Here is a 19234-nt window from a genome sequence, read left to right on the forward strand (position 1 = left end):
GCAGCATTTTTTTCTTAAATGGATATTTTTTTCATTTTTAAAAAACTCACCTTAACCTTGTGAAACCTCTGCTCAGCAAATGTTATTTTATTTCTCAAACGAGGGTAAGTGAGAATGTGAAAGGGAAGATTAATCCTGTTTTACTGTTATATGGCACACACACACACGCATGCACGCACACACACACACACACAGTTGGGGAATTCCTCGAGAATCCCGCCAAGATTTTCTTTTGGTTAATGATATTTTTACTTAAGGCCTCCATTTTAGTATTTTTATATCCAATGTTAATGACACACCTTCTCTCTCTCTCACTCAAATTACACACAGACCACGTCCCGTTTTTTACAATACACACCCAAATAGCGCTGAGTGGTGAAAAAAGACATCTTGGGAGGAGTGGGAGAAACTTTAGTCGCACATTGTGGGCCACTGGGGCGGAGTGTGTGTTAGAGTGGGTGTGTGAACACTTAAAGCCCCATGCAGTACATTCCTGCACTGTCATATTCGGTTGTCTGAGCAAGTGATAGTAGAGAGAAAAGTTTCCAAAAGGTTCTTGAGAGGAAAAGAAGCAGACTCTTCACCACTAATCCTTACACAGACAAAGTAAGACTTTCTTTTTTCCTTCACTGATCTTGTTCATGGCTAGATGAGAATTGTAAATAACGGTTTCCTTTCCCACAAAAGAAAGGGAAGCCTTTTGACCTTTAGTTTACAGCGGGGTTCCTTTGAGAAATGGCACTGAAAGAAATGGACAGTTTTACAACTTTTGCACAAGGTTCAGGCAAATTGCAGCAGTCATCCTGTTGTAGATTTAAAAGAAAATAGAGTGAAGCTTTTGTGAGCACAAGCAAAATTAGCTCTCCTCAGTTGTTAGTTGACAAACAAGAAGCCTTCATGTTCTGCAAAAATCAGATGACATTTTTAGTGTTAGGTACGCTTTGTCAGATGATTTTAGTTAAGTTTCATCTTTGGGCTAGCGGACTTGTTGTATGATGGCTACCAGGCTGCACATGACATCTGTTTTGCTTAATTATGCACGATTCATAACTTCATGTTGTGACTCTCCTTGTAGTTTTATATTTATTTATCTATGTTTTATTTCTGTCAGATGAACAAAAAGAACAAAACACGAACAAGCCCTGTGTGTAGATGATGCTGTTTCGGGACAACAAAACAGAACCTGAGTTTTAGGCGCTTATCTCAGGAGCCAGTTGGCGTTCCAGTTGTGGTGCCATGCCAACATAAACTCGCTGAGAAAAGAAGATGGAGTGGGAGTATGCAGGCAGCATAAAGGAACATGTGACTTCCATTATAGTGATCGGCAGGAAAAAAAGATGTGGAAATTAATTTCAAGCTAGTTAATCGGATTTTATGCTTCAGGGATCAGGGTAGATGGTTCTAAATCTAAATCCATCATTTGGGGCCTCACAAGTTTTATATCATTATATGTTTAATGTAACACCTATTACATGCACTTGAGCAATGCATGCAATTCCCCCAAATTACTCAGACGGACAGCTGACGAGTTGTAAAATATACTTGTCACTGCTTGTGTCATCCCTCCACGAATGTATAAATACTGATAAACATTTTTATCAGTACTTTTTCAAGTTATAACGTATATAATTTCAAGTACCGTATTTTCCGCACTATAAGGCGGACCTAAAAACCTCCAATTTGCTCAAAAGCCAACAGTGCACCTTATAATCAGGTGCGCCTTATATATAGACCATTATTGAGCCACTACAGCAGACGTGTCCAAAGTCCGGCCCGCGGGCCAAATGTATATATCTTATATATGGACAATGTTTTAAAATGGGCCATTCATTGAAGGTGCACCTTATAATCCGGTGCGCCTTATATATGGACAAAGTTTTAAAATGGGCCATTCACTGAAGGTGCGCCTTATAATCCGGTGCGCCTTATAGTGCGGAAAATACGGTATACATGCTAACAAAAATGAGGTGGCACGGTGAAAGACTGGTTAGCACGTATGCCTCACAGGACAGAGGGCATGGGTTTGATTCCACCTCTAGCTCTCCCTGTGTGGAGTTTGCACGTTCTCCCCATGCCTGCATGGGTTTACTCGGAGCACATATCCAACTATTGGCCTGAGAGGCACAATTTTGCAATTGCTTATAATTATCATTAGGTTGTTAGGGTCGTGGGCGTACTGGAGTCTATCCCGGCAGACTCCAATCAGTAGGCGGGGAACACCCTGAACTGGTTGCTAGCCAATCACAGAGCACACATAAACAAACAACTGCATTGTTATATTTAGCCAAAAATAGCTGACAAGCAAGGAAGGCTGCAAGGTCATAGGTGATTGCAGTAGTAATGGATAGAGGGCAAATTGAAATATTGTTCATGCAGTTGACAAACCCTATTGTCTCCATCACAATGATTTTGGATGTTTATTGCAAATATTTACTGGATTTGGAAACAGAGGGGTGAACTCAGGAAGTCACTGTTGAAAATTAGATTACACACACGTCCGCACACAGAATGTGAGGGAGAGCAGCCACACACCAAGCAGCAAAACTTTTAAACTTAAACACATCTTTAAGGGTGGCTGTGATTTCAGAAACGACACCCTACGTTATGCTCAGCTGTTCTGTGCCCTTTTAACTGGATTACATCACTTCACCATAATTGACTTTCCTCCAAACTGAAGTCACATGTTAATATTTAACAAATAACAGTACATTGTGAACTTTCTCTCAGGTCACCCAAAAGTGTAAAAAAGTAGTTTTCTTTTTCTCCATTCCTTCCATAATAGTGTTTGTACAATTATAGCACCACTCAAAGCACTGAACATTTTGTGATATTTTATGCACAGTACTTTTATTTATTTTTTTATCAAGTTTTAATGACTGTGCTGAATTTTCTTCCCAAAATCAAAAGAATTTCAGCGTTAAAATAAATGTCTATGATTTTCAAGGGACGTTTGAGGTACCGTACGCAATATGATGTAAACTGGAAATGTACGTTTTCCTTTAATATTGCCCAGTTGAAATTAAGATAAAACTTGTGAGGACTGCAAAGTGACAGTTTTCTTTTTTAAATAGGAATTCGGATTGTTTCCTTGCAACAGTGATAGTTGTAAACTATGGTAGCTTTAATGGTAGATTTTAAAGTTTGAATCGCAGAATAACTACAAAGATGTGCAGTCACTTGTTTAGTGAAAATTCAATCGTAGTAAAAACTAGAATAATGATGGCATAAAGCAACCACTCAATTGCTTACATAAAAGGTGCTTGTGTGCTATTTCTGCTCATTACTGGGTGTTTTACCAGCGCTAACAGACTCCACGGGTGCTTTAACATTTTTACTAATCTTGGATTTTTTTGCTGTGTATCATGGTCAATATAACTTTCAGAATTAGGCGAAGGAACATTAAGATGTGAGAAAACACATAAAAGGAAATGACATCTTTCCCTTCTGCTTATGTTTTAGTAAACACACTGTGAGTGTTTACTAAAACAAAAGTAAACACTCACTTGCGGAATTGAGGCATGGGCCCTGAAAACAGAACACGAAGAAAAACTAAACAGAGCAGAAATGAGGATGATCAGATGGATGTGTGGTGTGTCAATGAGGGAGAAAAAAACCAGTGCAGAGCTGAGAAAGAAGATGGGAGTGGAGGCCATAGTGGATGTGGTGAGGAGAGGCAGACTGCGATGGTACGGACATTTAGTGAGGAAGGACGAGAACGACTGGGTGAAGAAAGTTGTGTCGTATAACGTAGAGGGAACAAGACCCAGTGGCCGACCTAAAAAGACCTGGCAGACGACCGTGTCAGCCGACATGAAGGCACTCGGCATCAACCACGAGATGGCCATGGACCGTTCCCGGTGGAAGAAAGCCATATCAAGAACCCAGTCCAACCCAGCGGCGCCTGGAAAACGGACTTTAAACCGATGATGATGATGATGATGGTGCTTCTTTTTTTCCCACTTTGAAATTTCTCACCCCGATTTAAAGCTGAGAACAAAAGGCAAAGCTTAAATGGCCAAATTCTGCTTTGTCTCTTGGTTCTCCACACAGTGCTGGGAATGTGACATTGTGATAAATGCCCATATGATGTGTACATGAATGCAACGTTTGTGGACGCGAAGGAGATATTGATTTGTGATGAAAAAAATAAAGGGAAGGAAAGAGCGCCTATTCATATGTTCATTTGAGAGTATAATGTCAACTTCAACACGATGGCACAAAGCAATAATTGAGTTGTTTTTCCTCTCAGGCACTGAAAATGTGAAGTATGATTTTCTAATTCAAAATAATGTGCTATTTAGTTGTTTCTAATTTATTAAACATACACATGATTTTGTTTCAGTCACAATGGGTAGCCTACAATATTTATGATCTCACATTCCATTTCTTTGGTTCTATAGGTTCTAATAGTTAGTCAGTGACTTAATATTTCTGTCTTGACTGAAATAAATGAATGTCATGTCCTTTGAAGGATGCCAGGTGAGAGGCTGACAGTAAGAAGCACATCTGATATGGGGCGCTTTCCGGGTGCAGCCCCACCCACCAAGGTGGAGTTGTCCATTCACAAGGAAGGGGAAAAAAAAACAGAAGACAGTGCTTGTCGCCGCTGGTTTCGGAAAATGTGCCCATGCTGCTGTAAATGCCAGAATATCACCACCTATGATATCACGGATAAAGTAGAACTGGTCAACCCTCCCACGCCGATTCCAGGACTTGATGGACCAAAGCCAGAAAATGGAGACTCCAACGAAATGGAAGGTAATGTCCATTAACTTTTGAGGTCAGCGAAGGTAGATTAATTTTTGAGGTCAGTGAAAATTGTAATGATGTACTCAAACATTTCATTTCTTTTTCCACCCTTCTTTCACAGTTATGAAGTTGTCTGTGTGCTCTGTGGATCTGCTGAGCTCCAGAACAGGAAAAAACAGACAGGAGCATCACACCGATCTGTACAACTCAGAAAAGCTGATCATCCGCAGAGGACAGACGTTCCAAATAGAACTAGAGCTCAACAGGCCCTTTCGTGCTGACACTGACAAGCTGCATCTAGAACTGAGAACAGGTATGTATGAGACAAGAACAACAAAAATTAAATGTGTATGGTGGTCATAAAGGGTCAAGCATCAGGGGATGCTTTGAGAATAATTGTCAATTTTTGGCTATGTGAAGCCCTTTGAGACTGTTTGTGATTTAGGGCTATACAAATAAACTTGACTTGACTTGACTTGACTTGACTTGACTCAAATGGTACTTGGGAAGCTATGTGGTATTGTACGATTAAAATCCTCATTTTAATCCAATTTTATTCTTAGCGCTTCTGAAGCTATGAGTTGGAGCTTCACAAAATTAAGAGGGATTAATCATGACCATGATAAAGATATCTAACGGTTACATTTTAATATGTCATTTCATGTCAAGCCTACTAAAGCAAAGAGGAGGCAGTGTGCTGAGACTGTATTTGAAATAAATAGCCATGACGACACTCTTTGGAATGGTGACCATTGCATCACAACAGAAACATTTGAAAAATCACACCCATCCCATCTATGTAATCTTAAACAAATCCTCATTTGCACAGCTTTCAATGCCTTGACAAAGTACTTTGTCATTTTATAGATTTCTAACCCATTATCTGGTTCAAACAGAAGTAAAGATTTTCAGTCAAAGATGAAGCAATAAGAATAAAGCAGACTTTTTTTAAATGGATTTTTTTCACAGTAATGTTCTGCGATGGGCGAGGAAGGGAGGTGAGGTCTTGTCAGGAATCAGATAGAGAACAATGGATTCTTGATAAGCTCGATCCTCACGTAACCAAATCCAGCAGAATCCAGTCCAACCGAGTACCACTAAGTAAACAGTTTGGAAGAAAACAAGGGAGTTAGTTACTTGGACAACTACTGTTTTCTCATTTCAGTTTCAATATTAGCTGGCAGAAAATGTCATAATGCCACGTAGGGCAATTCTAATTTTGGACAGTAATGAAAAGGGATAGGTTTTATTTTTAAGTCTTGCGTACCAAAGGTGAAGGTTCAGTGAAATGTAATACTTTTCACACATCAATCAAATATAATTCTTGCTAAACAGATACTATGTTGTTGTGAAAATATTGTATTTTGGTAATTTGTGGAAAGCCAGAAACTGCATGCATTTTTGTAAATGTACTTTCAGTTCAGATAAGTACCTTGGATTAAAATCATAAATTAAACTTGTCTCCAAAACTGCACAAAACTCTACTTCAAATGCATTATTTTTTTAATTCATTTAGCACTACTGCTATTTGTTACCATTGGAAACGGCCGCCATTTCCAATCTTGCTGAGGAAGAAATAAATAAAATATAATAGGATAGATTAGCATTTTTTTTCTATGCATAATTGGTGAAAATCTGAAAAACTGCAGCACATTTTGTAGGAATTTGTCTAATCTGTTTTAACCTGATATATGATCTTTTTTGTAGGTCCACTACCACTTGTGTCCAAAGGGACCCACATCATCATCCCATTGGTTGATACCTTGGATAATAAACAATGGGGCGCTAAGATTGAAGAGCAAAATAACAACAAGTTTACGTTGTCTGTCAGCTCTACTGCCAATGCTGTGATTGGTCTTTATGGTCTGACAGTCACAACCAGCACCCTGAAAAATGAAAACCCAAATATTTACACCTCCAGCAAGAACATCATCATGCTCTTCAACCCCTGGTGTGCAGGTAAGATGGTGAAAGTCTTGTCCGCCCATCATACAAGTGCACACAGTTTGGTGCTAACTTGTCCTCTCCCCTACTAAACTTTATTTTCTCTTTAAGCCTCCTCCGCATAGTTTTGCCACATCTGCTGACCTGAACTTCTCACAAACTTTCACCTCAGAGCCCTGCCCTCATCTTCATCCTCTCTGTCTCTGTTCTGACTTAAAATTTTAAAAATACAGTTCTCCTGCCAGAAGTCAAGAGTTTTACTCCACCCCACGACCTCTTCAACCCCCCCTTCCCCAATCACACAACTTCCCCTCTTTCTCTTCGCTGTCCCTCATGACTAGAAGCCTCTTCCTTCCACTTTTTTTTTTTTTTTTTTGGTCATGCTTGTCTATCTTTGTCGCGTTATGTTTCCCACCCATTGTAGCAACAATAAGAGATACAAGAGATGGGATAAAAACACCCAACTCTGCCCCAGCAGAATTGGGGCCCATGTTTGGGAACCATTTCCTGGCTCTATTGAAACCCTAATTTTTCGTGAAAAAAAATCACATTCTTGAGGGATGTTGTAACTTAAGAGGTGAATAGACCAGGCTTGCAGGGCCTCTTTCACTGAAAGGGAGCAAGCAAAAATTTTTAAATCTTAAACTGAAACTAATGTGAATGAGAAACAACAACTATACTACTACCACTACTACAGTAATAATAATAATAATAATAATAATTATAATAATAATAATAATAATAATAATAATAATAATAATAATAATAATAATAATAATAATAATCTCAAGGAAGTATTTCAAGTGTTTTAAATGGTAGTCTTTTTCAGAGGACCCAGTATTCTTGGATAATGAAGAGGAGAGGAAGGAGTATGTGTTGAATGACACTGGAAGAATTTATTATGGAACTGAGAAGCAAATTGGAGCTCGCACATGGAACTTTGGTCAGGTAGGAACTTTCTGGACAACACAACAGCCTGATCACTGCAGTATTTTCCTCTTTCTGTATTTCAAAATGTCCAAATGCTTTGAAAATACAAATATTCTGTCTGTTGTGTACCATCTTACTTTTGTTTTGTCATTGGCCCACAATTTGTTTCTTGGTTTGTTTGTTATTTTTGAACTCCTAAAAATGAAACTATACCTTTTATTATTATATATATAGAGCAGGTTAGCTTATTGGTTCAAATGAATTATCTTCAGCATGCTCTACAGAACAATTTTTGGGTTTGTAAAGAATTTGTAAAGACACAGCACTGCGTTTTCCAAGGCAATGTTACACAATTGCAGATTTAAAAACAGACATTGATTGCGCTTTTCACTCTGGCATTATCAATACTGTCATCTGTGTTAAAGATGGCATAATTCTGTTGGCTTTTTTTTTTTATTAAAAAAATGACAAAATGATTCTATATGTCTCTTGACTGCAGTTTCATGAGGGAATCTTGGAAGCATGTCTATTTGTTCTGGAGAAGAGTGACATGCCACCATCTGGTCGAGGGGATCCTGTTAATGTTGTCAGGGTCATATCAGCCATGGTAAGTGACTTTACTCATAAACATACTTTTATACAGAAAATTTCCTAAAAATTGTTTTGTTTTGGGTATATGATTTTTTTGTAGATAAATGCACAAGACGATTATGGAGTTCTAATTGGAAATTGGTCTGGGAACTACTCTGATGGAGTGTCTCCTGCCGCGTGGAGCAGCAGTGTGGAGATTCTGAAAAAATACCACTCTTCCAATGGAATTCCTGTGTCATATGGACAATGTTGGGTCTTCTCTGGAGTCACAACATCAGGTGAGTGGGTGAGCAAACAAGGGAGGAAAGTGTGAAGACATATTTCATGATGACAGGACTCACCTTAGCAGTGCCAGATTTTCTGTCTCCCAAGTTGGGTTACAAAGATGCAATTCTCTTTTGCTGTAGATTTTGGTCACAGTCCAGAAACATTTCCATGTGAAGTCAACTTTAAAAATTTCCACAATCACAGTGTTCTCTCTGCCAGGCCTTGTTAGGCTGCACCACGTGCGTGTGCATGCACATGATAGCCAGCTGACCCAAGCACTGATAGCCATAACTCATTTACACCCCCAAATGTTTACACTGACATTCCTCTCATACCTTCTACTTTGGTCCCTCATACAGCAACATGAGTCACTTTCATTCCACCAGCAAAGTGTAGTACTATCATGCAAATGTCCCCTTGGTAGAAATATTTATGTGTTCAGAAAAATTGACTCATAATTGAAATATGAAATCAGCCCTTCAGCTCTCTAACAACTACATCACAGTTTTTTTTTTCCATCTATGTATACAGTACTTCGTTGTCTTGGCATACCTGCTCGCAGCGTGACCAACTTCCAGTCTGCTCATGACACTGATGTGTCCCTCACAACAGATGTATATTTTGATGAGAATATGGACCCAATCGACTACCTCAATCGTGATTCTGTCTGGTAAGTTATGGAAAGAGGTATGTGACATGACCTGGGACATCAAAATGGCCTGCTCTATACCAGAGTCGGCTATATTTAGATATACTGAGAAATAGTCACCTTGAACTTGAGGCAGGCCGGAGAGTCCAGGGGTGTCAAACTAATTTTTTTCGCGGGCCGCATTGTCGTCATAGCTTCTTTCGGACGGCCATTATGACTCTCAACCCAAATAAATGTATGAGCACCTCATATTATATACAGTAAAAGCTACTAAACAAACTGACAAATAACTCGTTTTCAAATTAGACGAGTAAAAACTGGTCAAATATTTTTAAAACAAGATATTAAAAGTGAAGACAATTTCCAATTCTAGTAATGACACATGAATTTGATGCACAACTTGTCTTTGCAGGCCACATAAAACGATGTGGGCCGTATCTGGCCCCCGGGCCTTGAGTTTGACACCTGTGCCGTAGACGGTCCTTCAATTAAAGTTAATGAAAATGTTCAGCTCTCAATAGAAGCAGTCCGTCACACAATGGTGCTCGACATTCCTCGTCCAACTGTGCGAGTCTAGGAAAATAATAAAAATTCAATTGCAATGTTTAAAACAGTCACCCTGTGATTAACAGTTGATCAGAATCAATCCCTGTGTTTAGGAATTTCCATGTATGGAATGATTGCTGGATGGCCAGACCAGACTTGCCCCATGGTCATGGGGGCTGGCAAGCTGTTGACTCCACACCCCAGGAGACAAGTCAGGGTACCTTCCGCTGTGGCCCCGCCTCTGTCACCGCCATCCGTTCTGGCCAGGTCTACCTCAAACATGACACACCTTTTGTCTTTGCAGAGGTGGGCTAGTCTTCATTATGTTCAAACTTTCCATAGTCACCATCATCTCCATAAAAGGCAAGTCAACCCTGTTTACTGATGTTTGGAATGTTACTCCTTTATTAGGTCAACAGTGACAAGATCTACTGGCAAAGGAATCTCGATGGTACATTCAGCCAGATCCAGAGTGAGAAGAAGGCTGTTGGCCACTGTATCAGCACAAAAGCTGTTGGATCTGATGAGCGACATGACATCACTCATTTGTATAAACATCAGGAAGGTACGAGTTTTCTATTCGTGCTCATAGAGTGGTGTTCTGTGGCGACTACTACATGTCACCATTAAATTTGATTGTTCAAGATCAATATCTCCTCCCATTCTCTTCCCGTTTCTCCAGGTTCAGAGGAGGAGCGTATTGCCGTAGAGACCGCGAGTCGTTTTGGCAGCAAGCCATACGTCTACTCCTCACCCATGGCAGAGGACGTCAGCATTGAAGTCAAAATGGAGGGAGAAGGGCCCAGGATGGGGACTGACGCTCATCTGAGCATCGTGGTGAAGAATCTGAGTTCTGAGCCTCGTAAAACTACGCTGCACAGTCACGTGGCTGTCATGTACTACACTGGTGTTGTGAAGGGCACCATCAAGAAAGAGCAGTTGCCAGTGGAGCTTTTGCCCAACGAAGGTCAGTTTTCACAGAAATTGACTCTCAAGGGCTCAATGGATGGACAGATGGGCGGGTGAACGGATGGATTTTTTTTCAAAGTATGACTTAAATCATTATTTTAAGAGCCTAGTGATATTTATTTACAGTAGTAAAGCTTGGAGAGGTACTTTGTACAGTTTATGCAGTTCTTCGTTTATTGTGCAAGCGTACCTGATGAACGACACAGTGAAGGTATTTTAGTGCAGTAAATCAATTTTTCAACTAGAAAAGAGCTTAGCATCCACAGAAAGAATGTCACACCAATGCTTGGAAAGCACTCATCGCCAAGAGTTTGTGAATGTGAAAAAGGACGTGCCTGTTCAAATATGCTGTTTTAGAAGATGACTGGTTGTTCATTTCTCGGCAGTGGTAACTTCATGGGCAATAAAGAATTCTGAAGGATGCATGACTGCGGCTTCAAGGGTTAGATTAATGTGAGAATGTTCTAAGTTATTCCTCTGTCTATACACAGAAAAAAAGATTGAGTGGATTTTGCCTTATCAACAATACCAGAACCAACTGGTGGATCAGGCAGCACTGATGCTGACATTGTCGGGAAGAGTCAATGAAACCAAGCAAGTGTTAGCCAACCAGACCACCTTCAGGCTCCTTACACCTGATCTCATCGTCACGGTGAGTTTTTCTTAACTTTAGTATCAAATCAGATATGTTTGCATTAATTCATATAAATTCTGAATTTATGATCGGCAGCCTTTGGGGAAAGCTGTGGTTGGTAAGGAAATGGCAGCCAAGATCACATTCACTAACCCGCTGCCGAGAATGCTGATGGGCGTGATCTTTAGAGTGGAAGGACTGGGCCTGCAGAAAGGCCACGAAGTGTTTGTAGGGTAGGACTCCTTATCTTGTGCAAACTGTACTTCCTGTTATTGATTATTTTACTTGATGATTAACTTCTCATTCTTCTATCTCAGTGACGTCGGTGGTCACTCCACCGTGACATTGACAGAACACTTCATCCCGACTCAACCCGGGCCCAGGAAACTGGTGGCATCTCTGGACTGCAAACAACTGACACAAGTGCATGGAGTGGCTGACATCGTTGTTCTTGAACAGTGAGAAGCACCCGGCACCATCATATATTGTCATATTCGTCACTGACACCTATAAAATATGAAGTCAATATGAAGCTTAAAATATGTAGTGCTCTGCAGCAACAGCATTTAGCAGAAATATATTTTGCTTTAAAAACACCACACAGTGTTAATTAAGTGTTGACAGCACACAGCACGAGGATTTTTGTTATGAAGGTTCCTAATTTTTCAAATAATTATTGAAGCACTGAAAAAAACCTTACTGAACAAACATTTTTATTTCACAATTCTTTTATACCGAATCTTTTAGTTTTAGTATGTGAAAAGTGTTATTGAACAAAGTGGAATTCATAATGGATTTAATGAATGTAGCATGGAAGGTTTGGATGAATTGTGATTTCCCAGTTTTTTAATTTTCATTAATTATCTCAGTACAGGAAAGGCCTGAGTGGCAGTTTACTCTTGTGCTTTTTTTCTAAAAGACACCTGTGCAATGCTACAAGATAATGTTCATTCCCGTGAATATTAGACTGTACTGTTCCATCCATCATATCTTTGCTATTTTCACTAATATAGGCTATTTATGCTCATGTGCACGCAAATAATGAAGTAAGCTCACTACTGTATCACGATGATAAGTGGACTCATCAGGTAGCCCTATGAGAATGGTAAACACTGACCTACATTTAATTTTTTTTATTATTACAGTATATTTAACCTCACAGAAATCACTATAAAATGTGAAGGAAACTGATTCAGTACCAATTTACTATTTATTTTTTGTATCCCCTAAGATGATGATAAAACTATACCAAAACGCTGAATTGAATTCTTTCACTCTCCATACAGCAAAGTTTTCAGATAAGATCATCCATCACTGTGTACACAACGTTCACATGTTCTGTTGAGAACATTGAACATTGTGTAAGCAATATTCAATGTTCTCCAGATATTGCACTTCAACCTGTATCAAATTAATAGACAGCAGAAATTTGTGACATCTCAATCTGTAAAGTATTTAATTACGGTTGTTGTTATACAAGTATGCATAGTCCATATAAGGCGACGTGATTATTTTCCTCCCCGAATCACTGGTCCTTTCATTCTTACAAAAAGGAAACATGCCACTGTCACCTAGTGGTAGAAGATGAAATTGCCTAAATTCTCAAGTGGGTCACTGGAAACACGTTCTGGTATCAAATCAATCATTAATAATTTTAAATTTCTCATAGCTGGTGTGGGTTAAATAATTTAGACGGCAATACATGACACAAAAGCATACAAGCAAGTGAATTTTGCACAAATTTACTAGATTATTCACAAAAATAAAGTTCTTAGTCTATATTATGATTGTGGATTATGCATAAACCCTTGTTGGTTTGTCATGAATATTCTTCGCACATACAGTACCTCAAAGGACTAAAACCATTTATTGTTTTCAAGGTAGAAAATACAGTCATGAGTGAAATCAAACAAGCGATCAAAAGAAAAAAAAAAAAGAAAAATAAATGTATGCTTTTTACATAGTTGAAATGCCAAACATAGCCGTAATAAACCACCCAAGTCAAATGCTGCTTAAATCTAGCAAATGAAAAACAAATAATTGGTTGCTTATTCATTCACACTGAGAACCAAAATATGTTTAGATTTCAATAGCGAAGATGATGGTAATAGATAAAAAGACATTACTATAGAAACAGACTTTTTATATATTATGATGAAATCAAGGACAGGACAGGACAGGACAAAACAACATTCCTACTCATATAAGATACAGAAACCCTCTGAACTTGGCTTTATATTTACAGCATACAGTACACAGTACACATACAATATTACTACACACAAGCTCTATTCAGTTAACAGAGTTGCATATATTTTCGACCACTTCGTTGAACTTCTCCGGTTGGTCGGCATAAACGTGGTGAGAGGCATCATTTATCAGCTACGGAGTATAACAAATTTCAATATTATAAATGGATTGATGGACGAACAGAAACAAAGATTATCATTATAAGCAACATAAGTTTCCCCAATAAATAGTGTTACATAAATTAGAGTCAAGTGACACTAATTTGAATCAGGACAGCCAATATACGGTTGATAATTTGATAATTGCTGCACTTACCAGCACTTTGGTGTGAGCAGGACTCCTAACCTGGACCACTTTGTCCCCAGAGGAACTATCAACCCACGATTGGGCGCCATAAAGCATGGTAAGCGGCATGGAGCTGGGTAACAGATGGACTCGCTGCAGCATAGGTCTCTTTGCCCAACCCAAAGACTCAGCCATGGCCCGGAAACCCACCTCGCCACTGAGAACAGAAAAGTGAAAAAAATTAAGAAATAGTCTTTTGAAAATAATGAGGGGTGCACATTGGGGGTGTGCATGAGGACCAGAAATTGAATATTGGATCTCATACTGTACGCAACAGTGTGTCGACATACCTCGGCGGCTGTGCGTTACAGTGGTAGATATACTGTGTCATGGTGTCATCATCAAACAGATCTTCAAATTTTCTTTTGAAATCAGGACGAAATCGGTTCACCAATCCTGGACCTGAATAAACAACACTCTGTGAGGTAAGAGGATGGGTTACATGCCACAAAGAATTTGAATACTTAGGGATTATGTCTCACCCCATGGACCTGCTGCTCTGATGACAGCCAGAGGATTAAAGAGGGAAACTACGGAAAAAATCGCTTTCACCCAGTTAGGTGGGGATGGTCTTTTGACCAATTCTGTGGCCTGACTTTGGTTCTCCTGTCTCTGGATCTGCGGTCTCTCAGGGAAACCCCATGGATCAACCAGGATAAGATGAGACACTCTGGAAGAGAACACAGAACTTATTGCTAGTGCATTTGTAAGATTATTTGAAAAGTCCAGCTCAGAGGGCTCCAGGCAGAGTTATTAAGAAAAAAAGGAAATCCCTCCCAATCTATATGATCCACCCCAATACTAAAACTTTTATAATTACCTTGAAGGGTATTGGATGGCATAGGATGTAGCCAGGTACCCGCCCAAGCTGTGGCCCAACAGAATCATGTTCTCCACACCAAGAGATTGCCTCCACTGCTCTATGGAGTTGACAAATTGCTCCTCTGCTTTGGAAGCATCAGAAGGGAAAGACGGCCTGGAGCTCCTGCCAAAGCCAAGGAGGTCGAAGGCATAAACAGGACGTGACCGGCACAGTGCATCCAGATTCCGAATCCATAGGCCTACCCCTCCTCCAAAGCCATGGACCATCACCAGCGGCATTTTGGAATCTAAGACATGTGCAGGTGCATATTAATCATCACAATTTTCAATAATTTAAAAAATTGTTAATTTGCTATAAATAAACCAGAATGCTGCCTGTTGCAGTCCGACAAACAATGGGGAAAAAAAGGATAGGCAGAGGTACTACCTTGCTCTACAGGCTTTGGAACCACTTTGTTGGTAAGGGTCAGAGTCCATATTCGATCTTGAGTTGGGAGGGTTACAAACCTGGCCCATAGATTATTTTGAATACCTGCAAGCAGAAAAAAAAATCTATGAAGGGTGTCAAGAAAGCTGTGAGATACACTTGCCTAGGTTAATCATCAGTACAGTCTACTGCAATTTAATACTACATGAGATGTACCAACTACAATCTGCTTTCACAATGGCATGGCAGTCAGCAGACTAGTTTCTCTCCAACAACTATACATTTTCCATATTTATCTCTCCGTCTTTCTGCAGGTTTAATGAGATGCTCAAACTTTTATACTGTATGAGAAGAAACTAAATATTGGTATGATGTGTCGGGGGGTGTGTGACCATACAACTAAGAATCTTGCTCTCTGTAGCCTTCAATAGAGACATGGATGTTGGACGCCACGAAGGCCACCAGCTCCAAATGGAACTCGACCTGATAAATAAATACAAAGCAAACACAAATAAATAAAGCATTACAGTATACAGTATGTTTTGCTTCAATACTTGGGCAGGTCCAAACATTACACTACAAATCACATGAGGGCAAATCCCCATGCTGTCAGTAAAAAACAGTTTAACTAGTAAGTACCTCTTGGTGCAAATGATTATCAGTGGACATGATATGCATGCTGTTCAGTACATTTTTCCTTTTCCTAGTATTATATATATGTTTACACTGTCTGGGAGCTCAAATATTGCAAAACAATACCATATTTCTTCTTTCATTATCAGTACACGTATACCTCCCATGGCCTCCAACCTGAGCACAGCTATCTGCTCTATAAGCTTATCTTGGTATGAGGTCTTTCAAAGGTTGTGGTTAGTACAGATATGCATTTTATTTATTTAAAAAAATAAGGTATTTAAATGCCCTCACCCCCGAAATGTTTTTACTTAATTCTTCTTTGAGAACATTCTGAAAAACAGTATAATGCTAATGATTACAAACTGCATAAAATAAATTTTAAAACACTGTCAAATTAGGGCCAATACTAAATGATTAACCAGTTTCCCACATTTTAATCAACATCTTTAGTCTCTCTCCCTCTCACGCACAAACACAAACATACGCACGCGTCTTTCCTCCGGTCAGTCTGTGACGTAATCAACTAGTACAGCAGTGACATTTCTTACTCTGTCTCGCAATCGTTTTGCAATGCTCCCGGTGCCGTAGGAGTAGGATCCATTCATAGATGTATCCTGGTGACTGCATACAATATGAAGTAAAGTTATTGTAGTTATTTGTGTATGCGTCTTTCTGTCACTGTCTCGAGCTACCTATTACAATGTTTGGTAACTTGTGCATTCCTGGGTCAGCTGACCTAAGACAAAGATTGAGAAACATAAAGATGCCTCACGCTACGGTCACTTTTAAAATCATGGAGGCGTTTCTCGCCACAAACCTTCATCCCGTAATGCCACAATCTGCAACAGATTAACAACTCATTCAAGATGTGTGGAATTGTTATTTTGAATGTCATTTTGTCAGAAGAGGGTTGTTAAAATACAGTTTTGTTAAAAAGTGTCAGAGTGACACATTAGTACTCCATTGTGACGCAATCTTTGTGGCGCGACCCAGCAAATGCATCCTGCCGTTGATTGTTGTACTTTGGTTCCTACTAAATGTTTTGACCGGATTATATTTACTGTTGCACTATGACCATTTCCGTGTTTTACCGACACGTAGCGTAATTGTATCATTTGCACTGCTATTGACGAGCGCACTTGACCAAATAATTGAAACGCAACAATGTCGGCTTCAGTTTTATCAGTTATTTCTCGGTTTCTTGAAGAATATACCTCGACGACGCCCAATAAATTGAAAGTGGTGGATGCATATTTGTTGTACATCATGCTAACGGGAGCGCTGCAGTTTCTTTACTGTCTGCTCGTTGGAACATTCCCCTTCAACAGTTTTCTTTCTGGCTTCATCTCATGCGTTGGCTCTTTCATTCTCGCAGGTAAGTTTTCATTTAATAGTTTATCCAGCATTGAAAGGCATTTTTTTTTAAATCAAACTTAACCCAGTTTACCGATAGTCGCCATTTTTTACGGCAATGAAAAGCTAGGTCCGCCCCTTGGTTTGTTGGTACCTTGCAAATTATGCAGAAATAATGTTCTTAAACTATTTGCAGAGAATATGCAACACAACTCATTAATTCTGTGTATGGCTTATGTCTCTCAAGTGTGTCTTCGTATCCAGATCAACCCTCACAACAAGGGAGACTTCTTGTCCATCTCACCAGAGAGAGCCTTTGCTGACTTTCTGTTTGCCCACACTGTTCTGCATCTCGTTGTCATGAACTTCATTGGCTGAACATTTTTCTATGACTGCCAGTATCACCTTGGTGGAAGGTGTGTGTTTGACATTTTACAGAATTTACAAGGAGCATCATAATAATGTTTGCGACTATATCACGTGTAGGACGATTTTAGAAACCGACAAGAGATCACGGCCAAATATTCTGTCACTATAAAAATACATGTTATAGCACGTGTGGTACAAGTCACCTTGTATCGTTCTCATGGGCGAAACATCATTCAGATCATGTTCTGATATTGATTAATTGCATATTAATAACTGTTGGCTTTCTCTGGAACCTCTTGTTGACTAATCATATATCCTGTGTTGCTAACTAGACTTTGCTTTGCTCATAGATGCATACGAGAAGAAGATGGAAAAGAATATTCTCGACAAGTCCACATCTGCTTTTGTAGATCTTCATGGGAAAATTGCATCGATGAATGTCACAATTTCTTACAGATGATGGTTGAAATCTTTTTTTTTACGTTTGAATTTGTTATCATTACCTTGCACTGAGGCATAGAAATAAAATTTAAACAAAATTACAACTTTGAAATGGGGTGTCTTTACACTCTTGTTCAGTGTACACATGTATTCATTCTTCTGATCTGGAGTTTATTTAAAGCAGCTCAGGAGAAGCAATATACACTAACCTTTACATTAATTTAATCTGAAATACCATTCAACATTTCACTTTATTTCCACATTGATCACCAATTACACAGTCAAACAGAACACTGAAGGTGAAAATACCACACATATTAAAAGCTGAATACAAAAGTTAAGAAGATGAAAACATTTCTATGCAGTTTATAGTTTGTTTTAATTTAATATGTGATTATTGTCCATTATATAACAGGAAAATTTGCTTTTTGAAATAGACACAATCATTGACATGGTCTCATATTAAATTGATATTTTTAAAAGTAAAAATTAGACAGTATTTGGACATAAGTGTAAAGTGCAATTTTTAACTGCATATTTAGCAACAAAGTTAAATGTTCTGTTGTGCAGCCAACGACACTGTGTACTGTTATTGCATGGAAAAAAAGTGGTAAAATATTTCTTAGGATGCTCCACTCATCAAGTATTTCCTGAAGATCGTCCTAATGGCGGCATTCAGATAGAAACTGCGGGTGTATTACATAGTGACCGGCTTGGTAGGGCTTCACCACATGGAAACAGCTGGCGCACCCACTGTTGATAAACCAATAAAAAAATAGTGATTAATAGCTTGATCAATTTTAGTTTGGATGCACAAACTAAGTTTGTTTGTTTTTGTGTGTCGAATGTAATATCTGGATCACCATCAAAACCATAGTTTGAGATAATAATAAATAAAAAAAATTACCTTGATATTTTCTTCAGCTGGACACAGTTGGCAGCGGTATATGATAGTTTCGGCTGCCGGGCAATAGAGGGCAGCTCTTGAACTGCAGATGGGTTTATGGCTTGCATGTGCTGTGTTTTGCTTGAGCCCACAATCTTGTCAGGGCTGACAGGACAAGTTCTTACTGGGCTATAGAATGACAGTCGTGTTACAGGGGGGAATGGTTGACAGCCAGCCGCCACAGGGGGTAAAGGTGTAAATGGTTTGTGTGACTGTTTGTTCTGCTTTTTAAAAAGCCGGGGGAAAAGAAAGTCCTGCCAAGGCAACAGCATAAATAAAGGAGCAATAAATATCCAATTATACAGAGACTAGAATTTTAGCCCATTGCAAAAACACTCATTGAACTACCGTAATTTCCGGACTATA

At 39.2% G+C, this 19234-nt stretch overlaps 3 protein-coding genes across 4 annotated transcripts; 2 read left to right on the forward strand and 1 right to left on the reverse strand.

Moving 5' to 3' along the window:
• The first annotated feature begins 443 nt into the window (after nucleotides 1-443).
• On the forward strand, nucleotides 444-12540 carry tgm1l1 (transglutaminase 1 like 1). Its single transcript, XM_049747530.1, has 14 exons — nucleotides 444-606; nucleotides 4472-4758; nucleotides 4871-5062; nucleotides 6457-6708; nucleotides 7523-7641; nucleotides 8123-8230; nucleotides 8315-8492; nucleotides 9013-9151; nucleotides 9790-9982; nucleotides 10088-10241; nucleotides 10359-10643; nucleotides 11137-11297; nucleotides 11376-11512; nucleotides 11597-12540. The coding sequence occupies exons 2-14, from the start codon at nucleotides 4473-4475 to the stop codon at nucleotides 11739-11741; spliced, it is 2349 nt and encodes a 782-aa protein (XP_049603487.1). The 5' UTR covers nucleotides 444-606; nucleotide 4472; the 3' UTR covers nucleotides 11742-12540.
• Nucleotides 12541-13118: 578 nt separating this feature from the next.
• Nucleotides 13119-16500, reverse strand: abhd4 (abhydrolase domain containing 4, N-acyl phospholipase B). 2 transcript variants are annotated; one of them, XM_049747558.1, is made up of 8 exons: nucleotides 16308-16500; nucleotides 15521-15606; nucleotides 15124-15228; nucleotides 14695-14983; nucleotides 14357-14544; nucleotides 14165-14276; nucleotides 13845-14031; nucleotides 13119-13661 (listed from the first exon to the last, which is right to left on the reverse strand). In XM_049747558.1, exons 1-8 carry the CDS (start codon nucleotides 16358-16360, stop codon nucleotides 13572-13574), a joined length of 1110 nt encoding a protein of 369 aa, XP_049603515.1. In that variant the 5' UTR covers nucleotides 16361-16500; the 3' UTR covers nucleotides 13119-13571. The 2 variants fall into 2 exon arrangements, with proteins under 2 accessions (XP_049603515.1, XP_049603516.1); XM_049747559.2 differs by having other exon boundaries at nucleotides 16248-16320.
• Nucleotides 16501-16812: 312 nt separating this feature from the next.
• Nucleotides 16813-18034, forward strand: dad1 (defender against cell death 1). The gene is made up of 3 exons (XM_049747586.1): nucleotides 16813-17134; nucleotides 17360-17528; nucleotides 17832-18034. Exons 1-2 carry the CDS (start codon nucleotides 16924-16926, stop codon nucleotides 17488-17490), a joined length of 342 nt encoding a protein of 113 aa, XP_049603543.1. The 5' UTR covers nucleotides 16813-16923; the 3' UTR covers nucleotides 17491-17528; nucleotides 17832-18034.
• The last annotated feature ends 1200 nt before the right edge of the window (nucleotides 18035-19234 follow it).

This window comes from Syngnathus scovelli, chromosome 17 (genome assembly GCF_024217435.2).
Source record: "Syngnathus scovelli strain Florida chromosome 17, RoL_Ssco_1.2, whole genome shotgun sequence".
NCBI classification, from domain to species: Eukaryota; Metazoa; Chordata; class Actinopteri; order Syngnathiformes; family Syngnathidae; genus Syngnathus; species Syngnathus scovelli.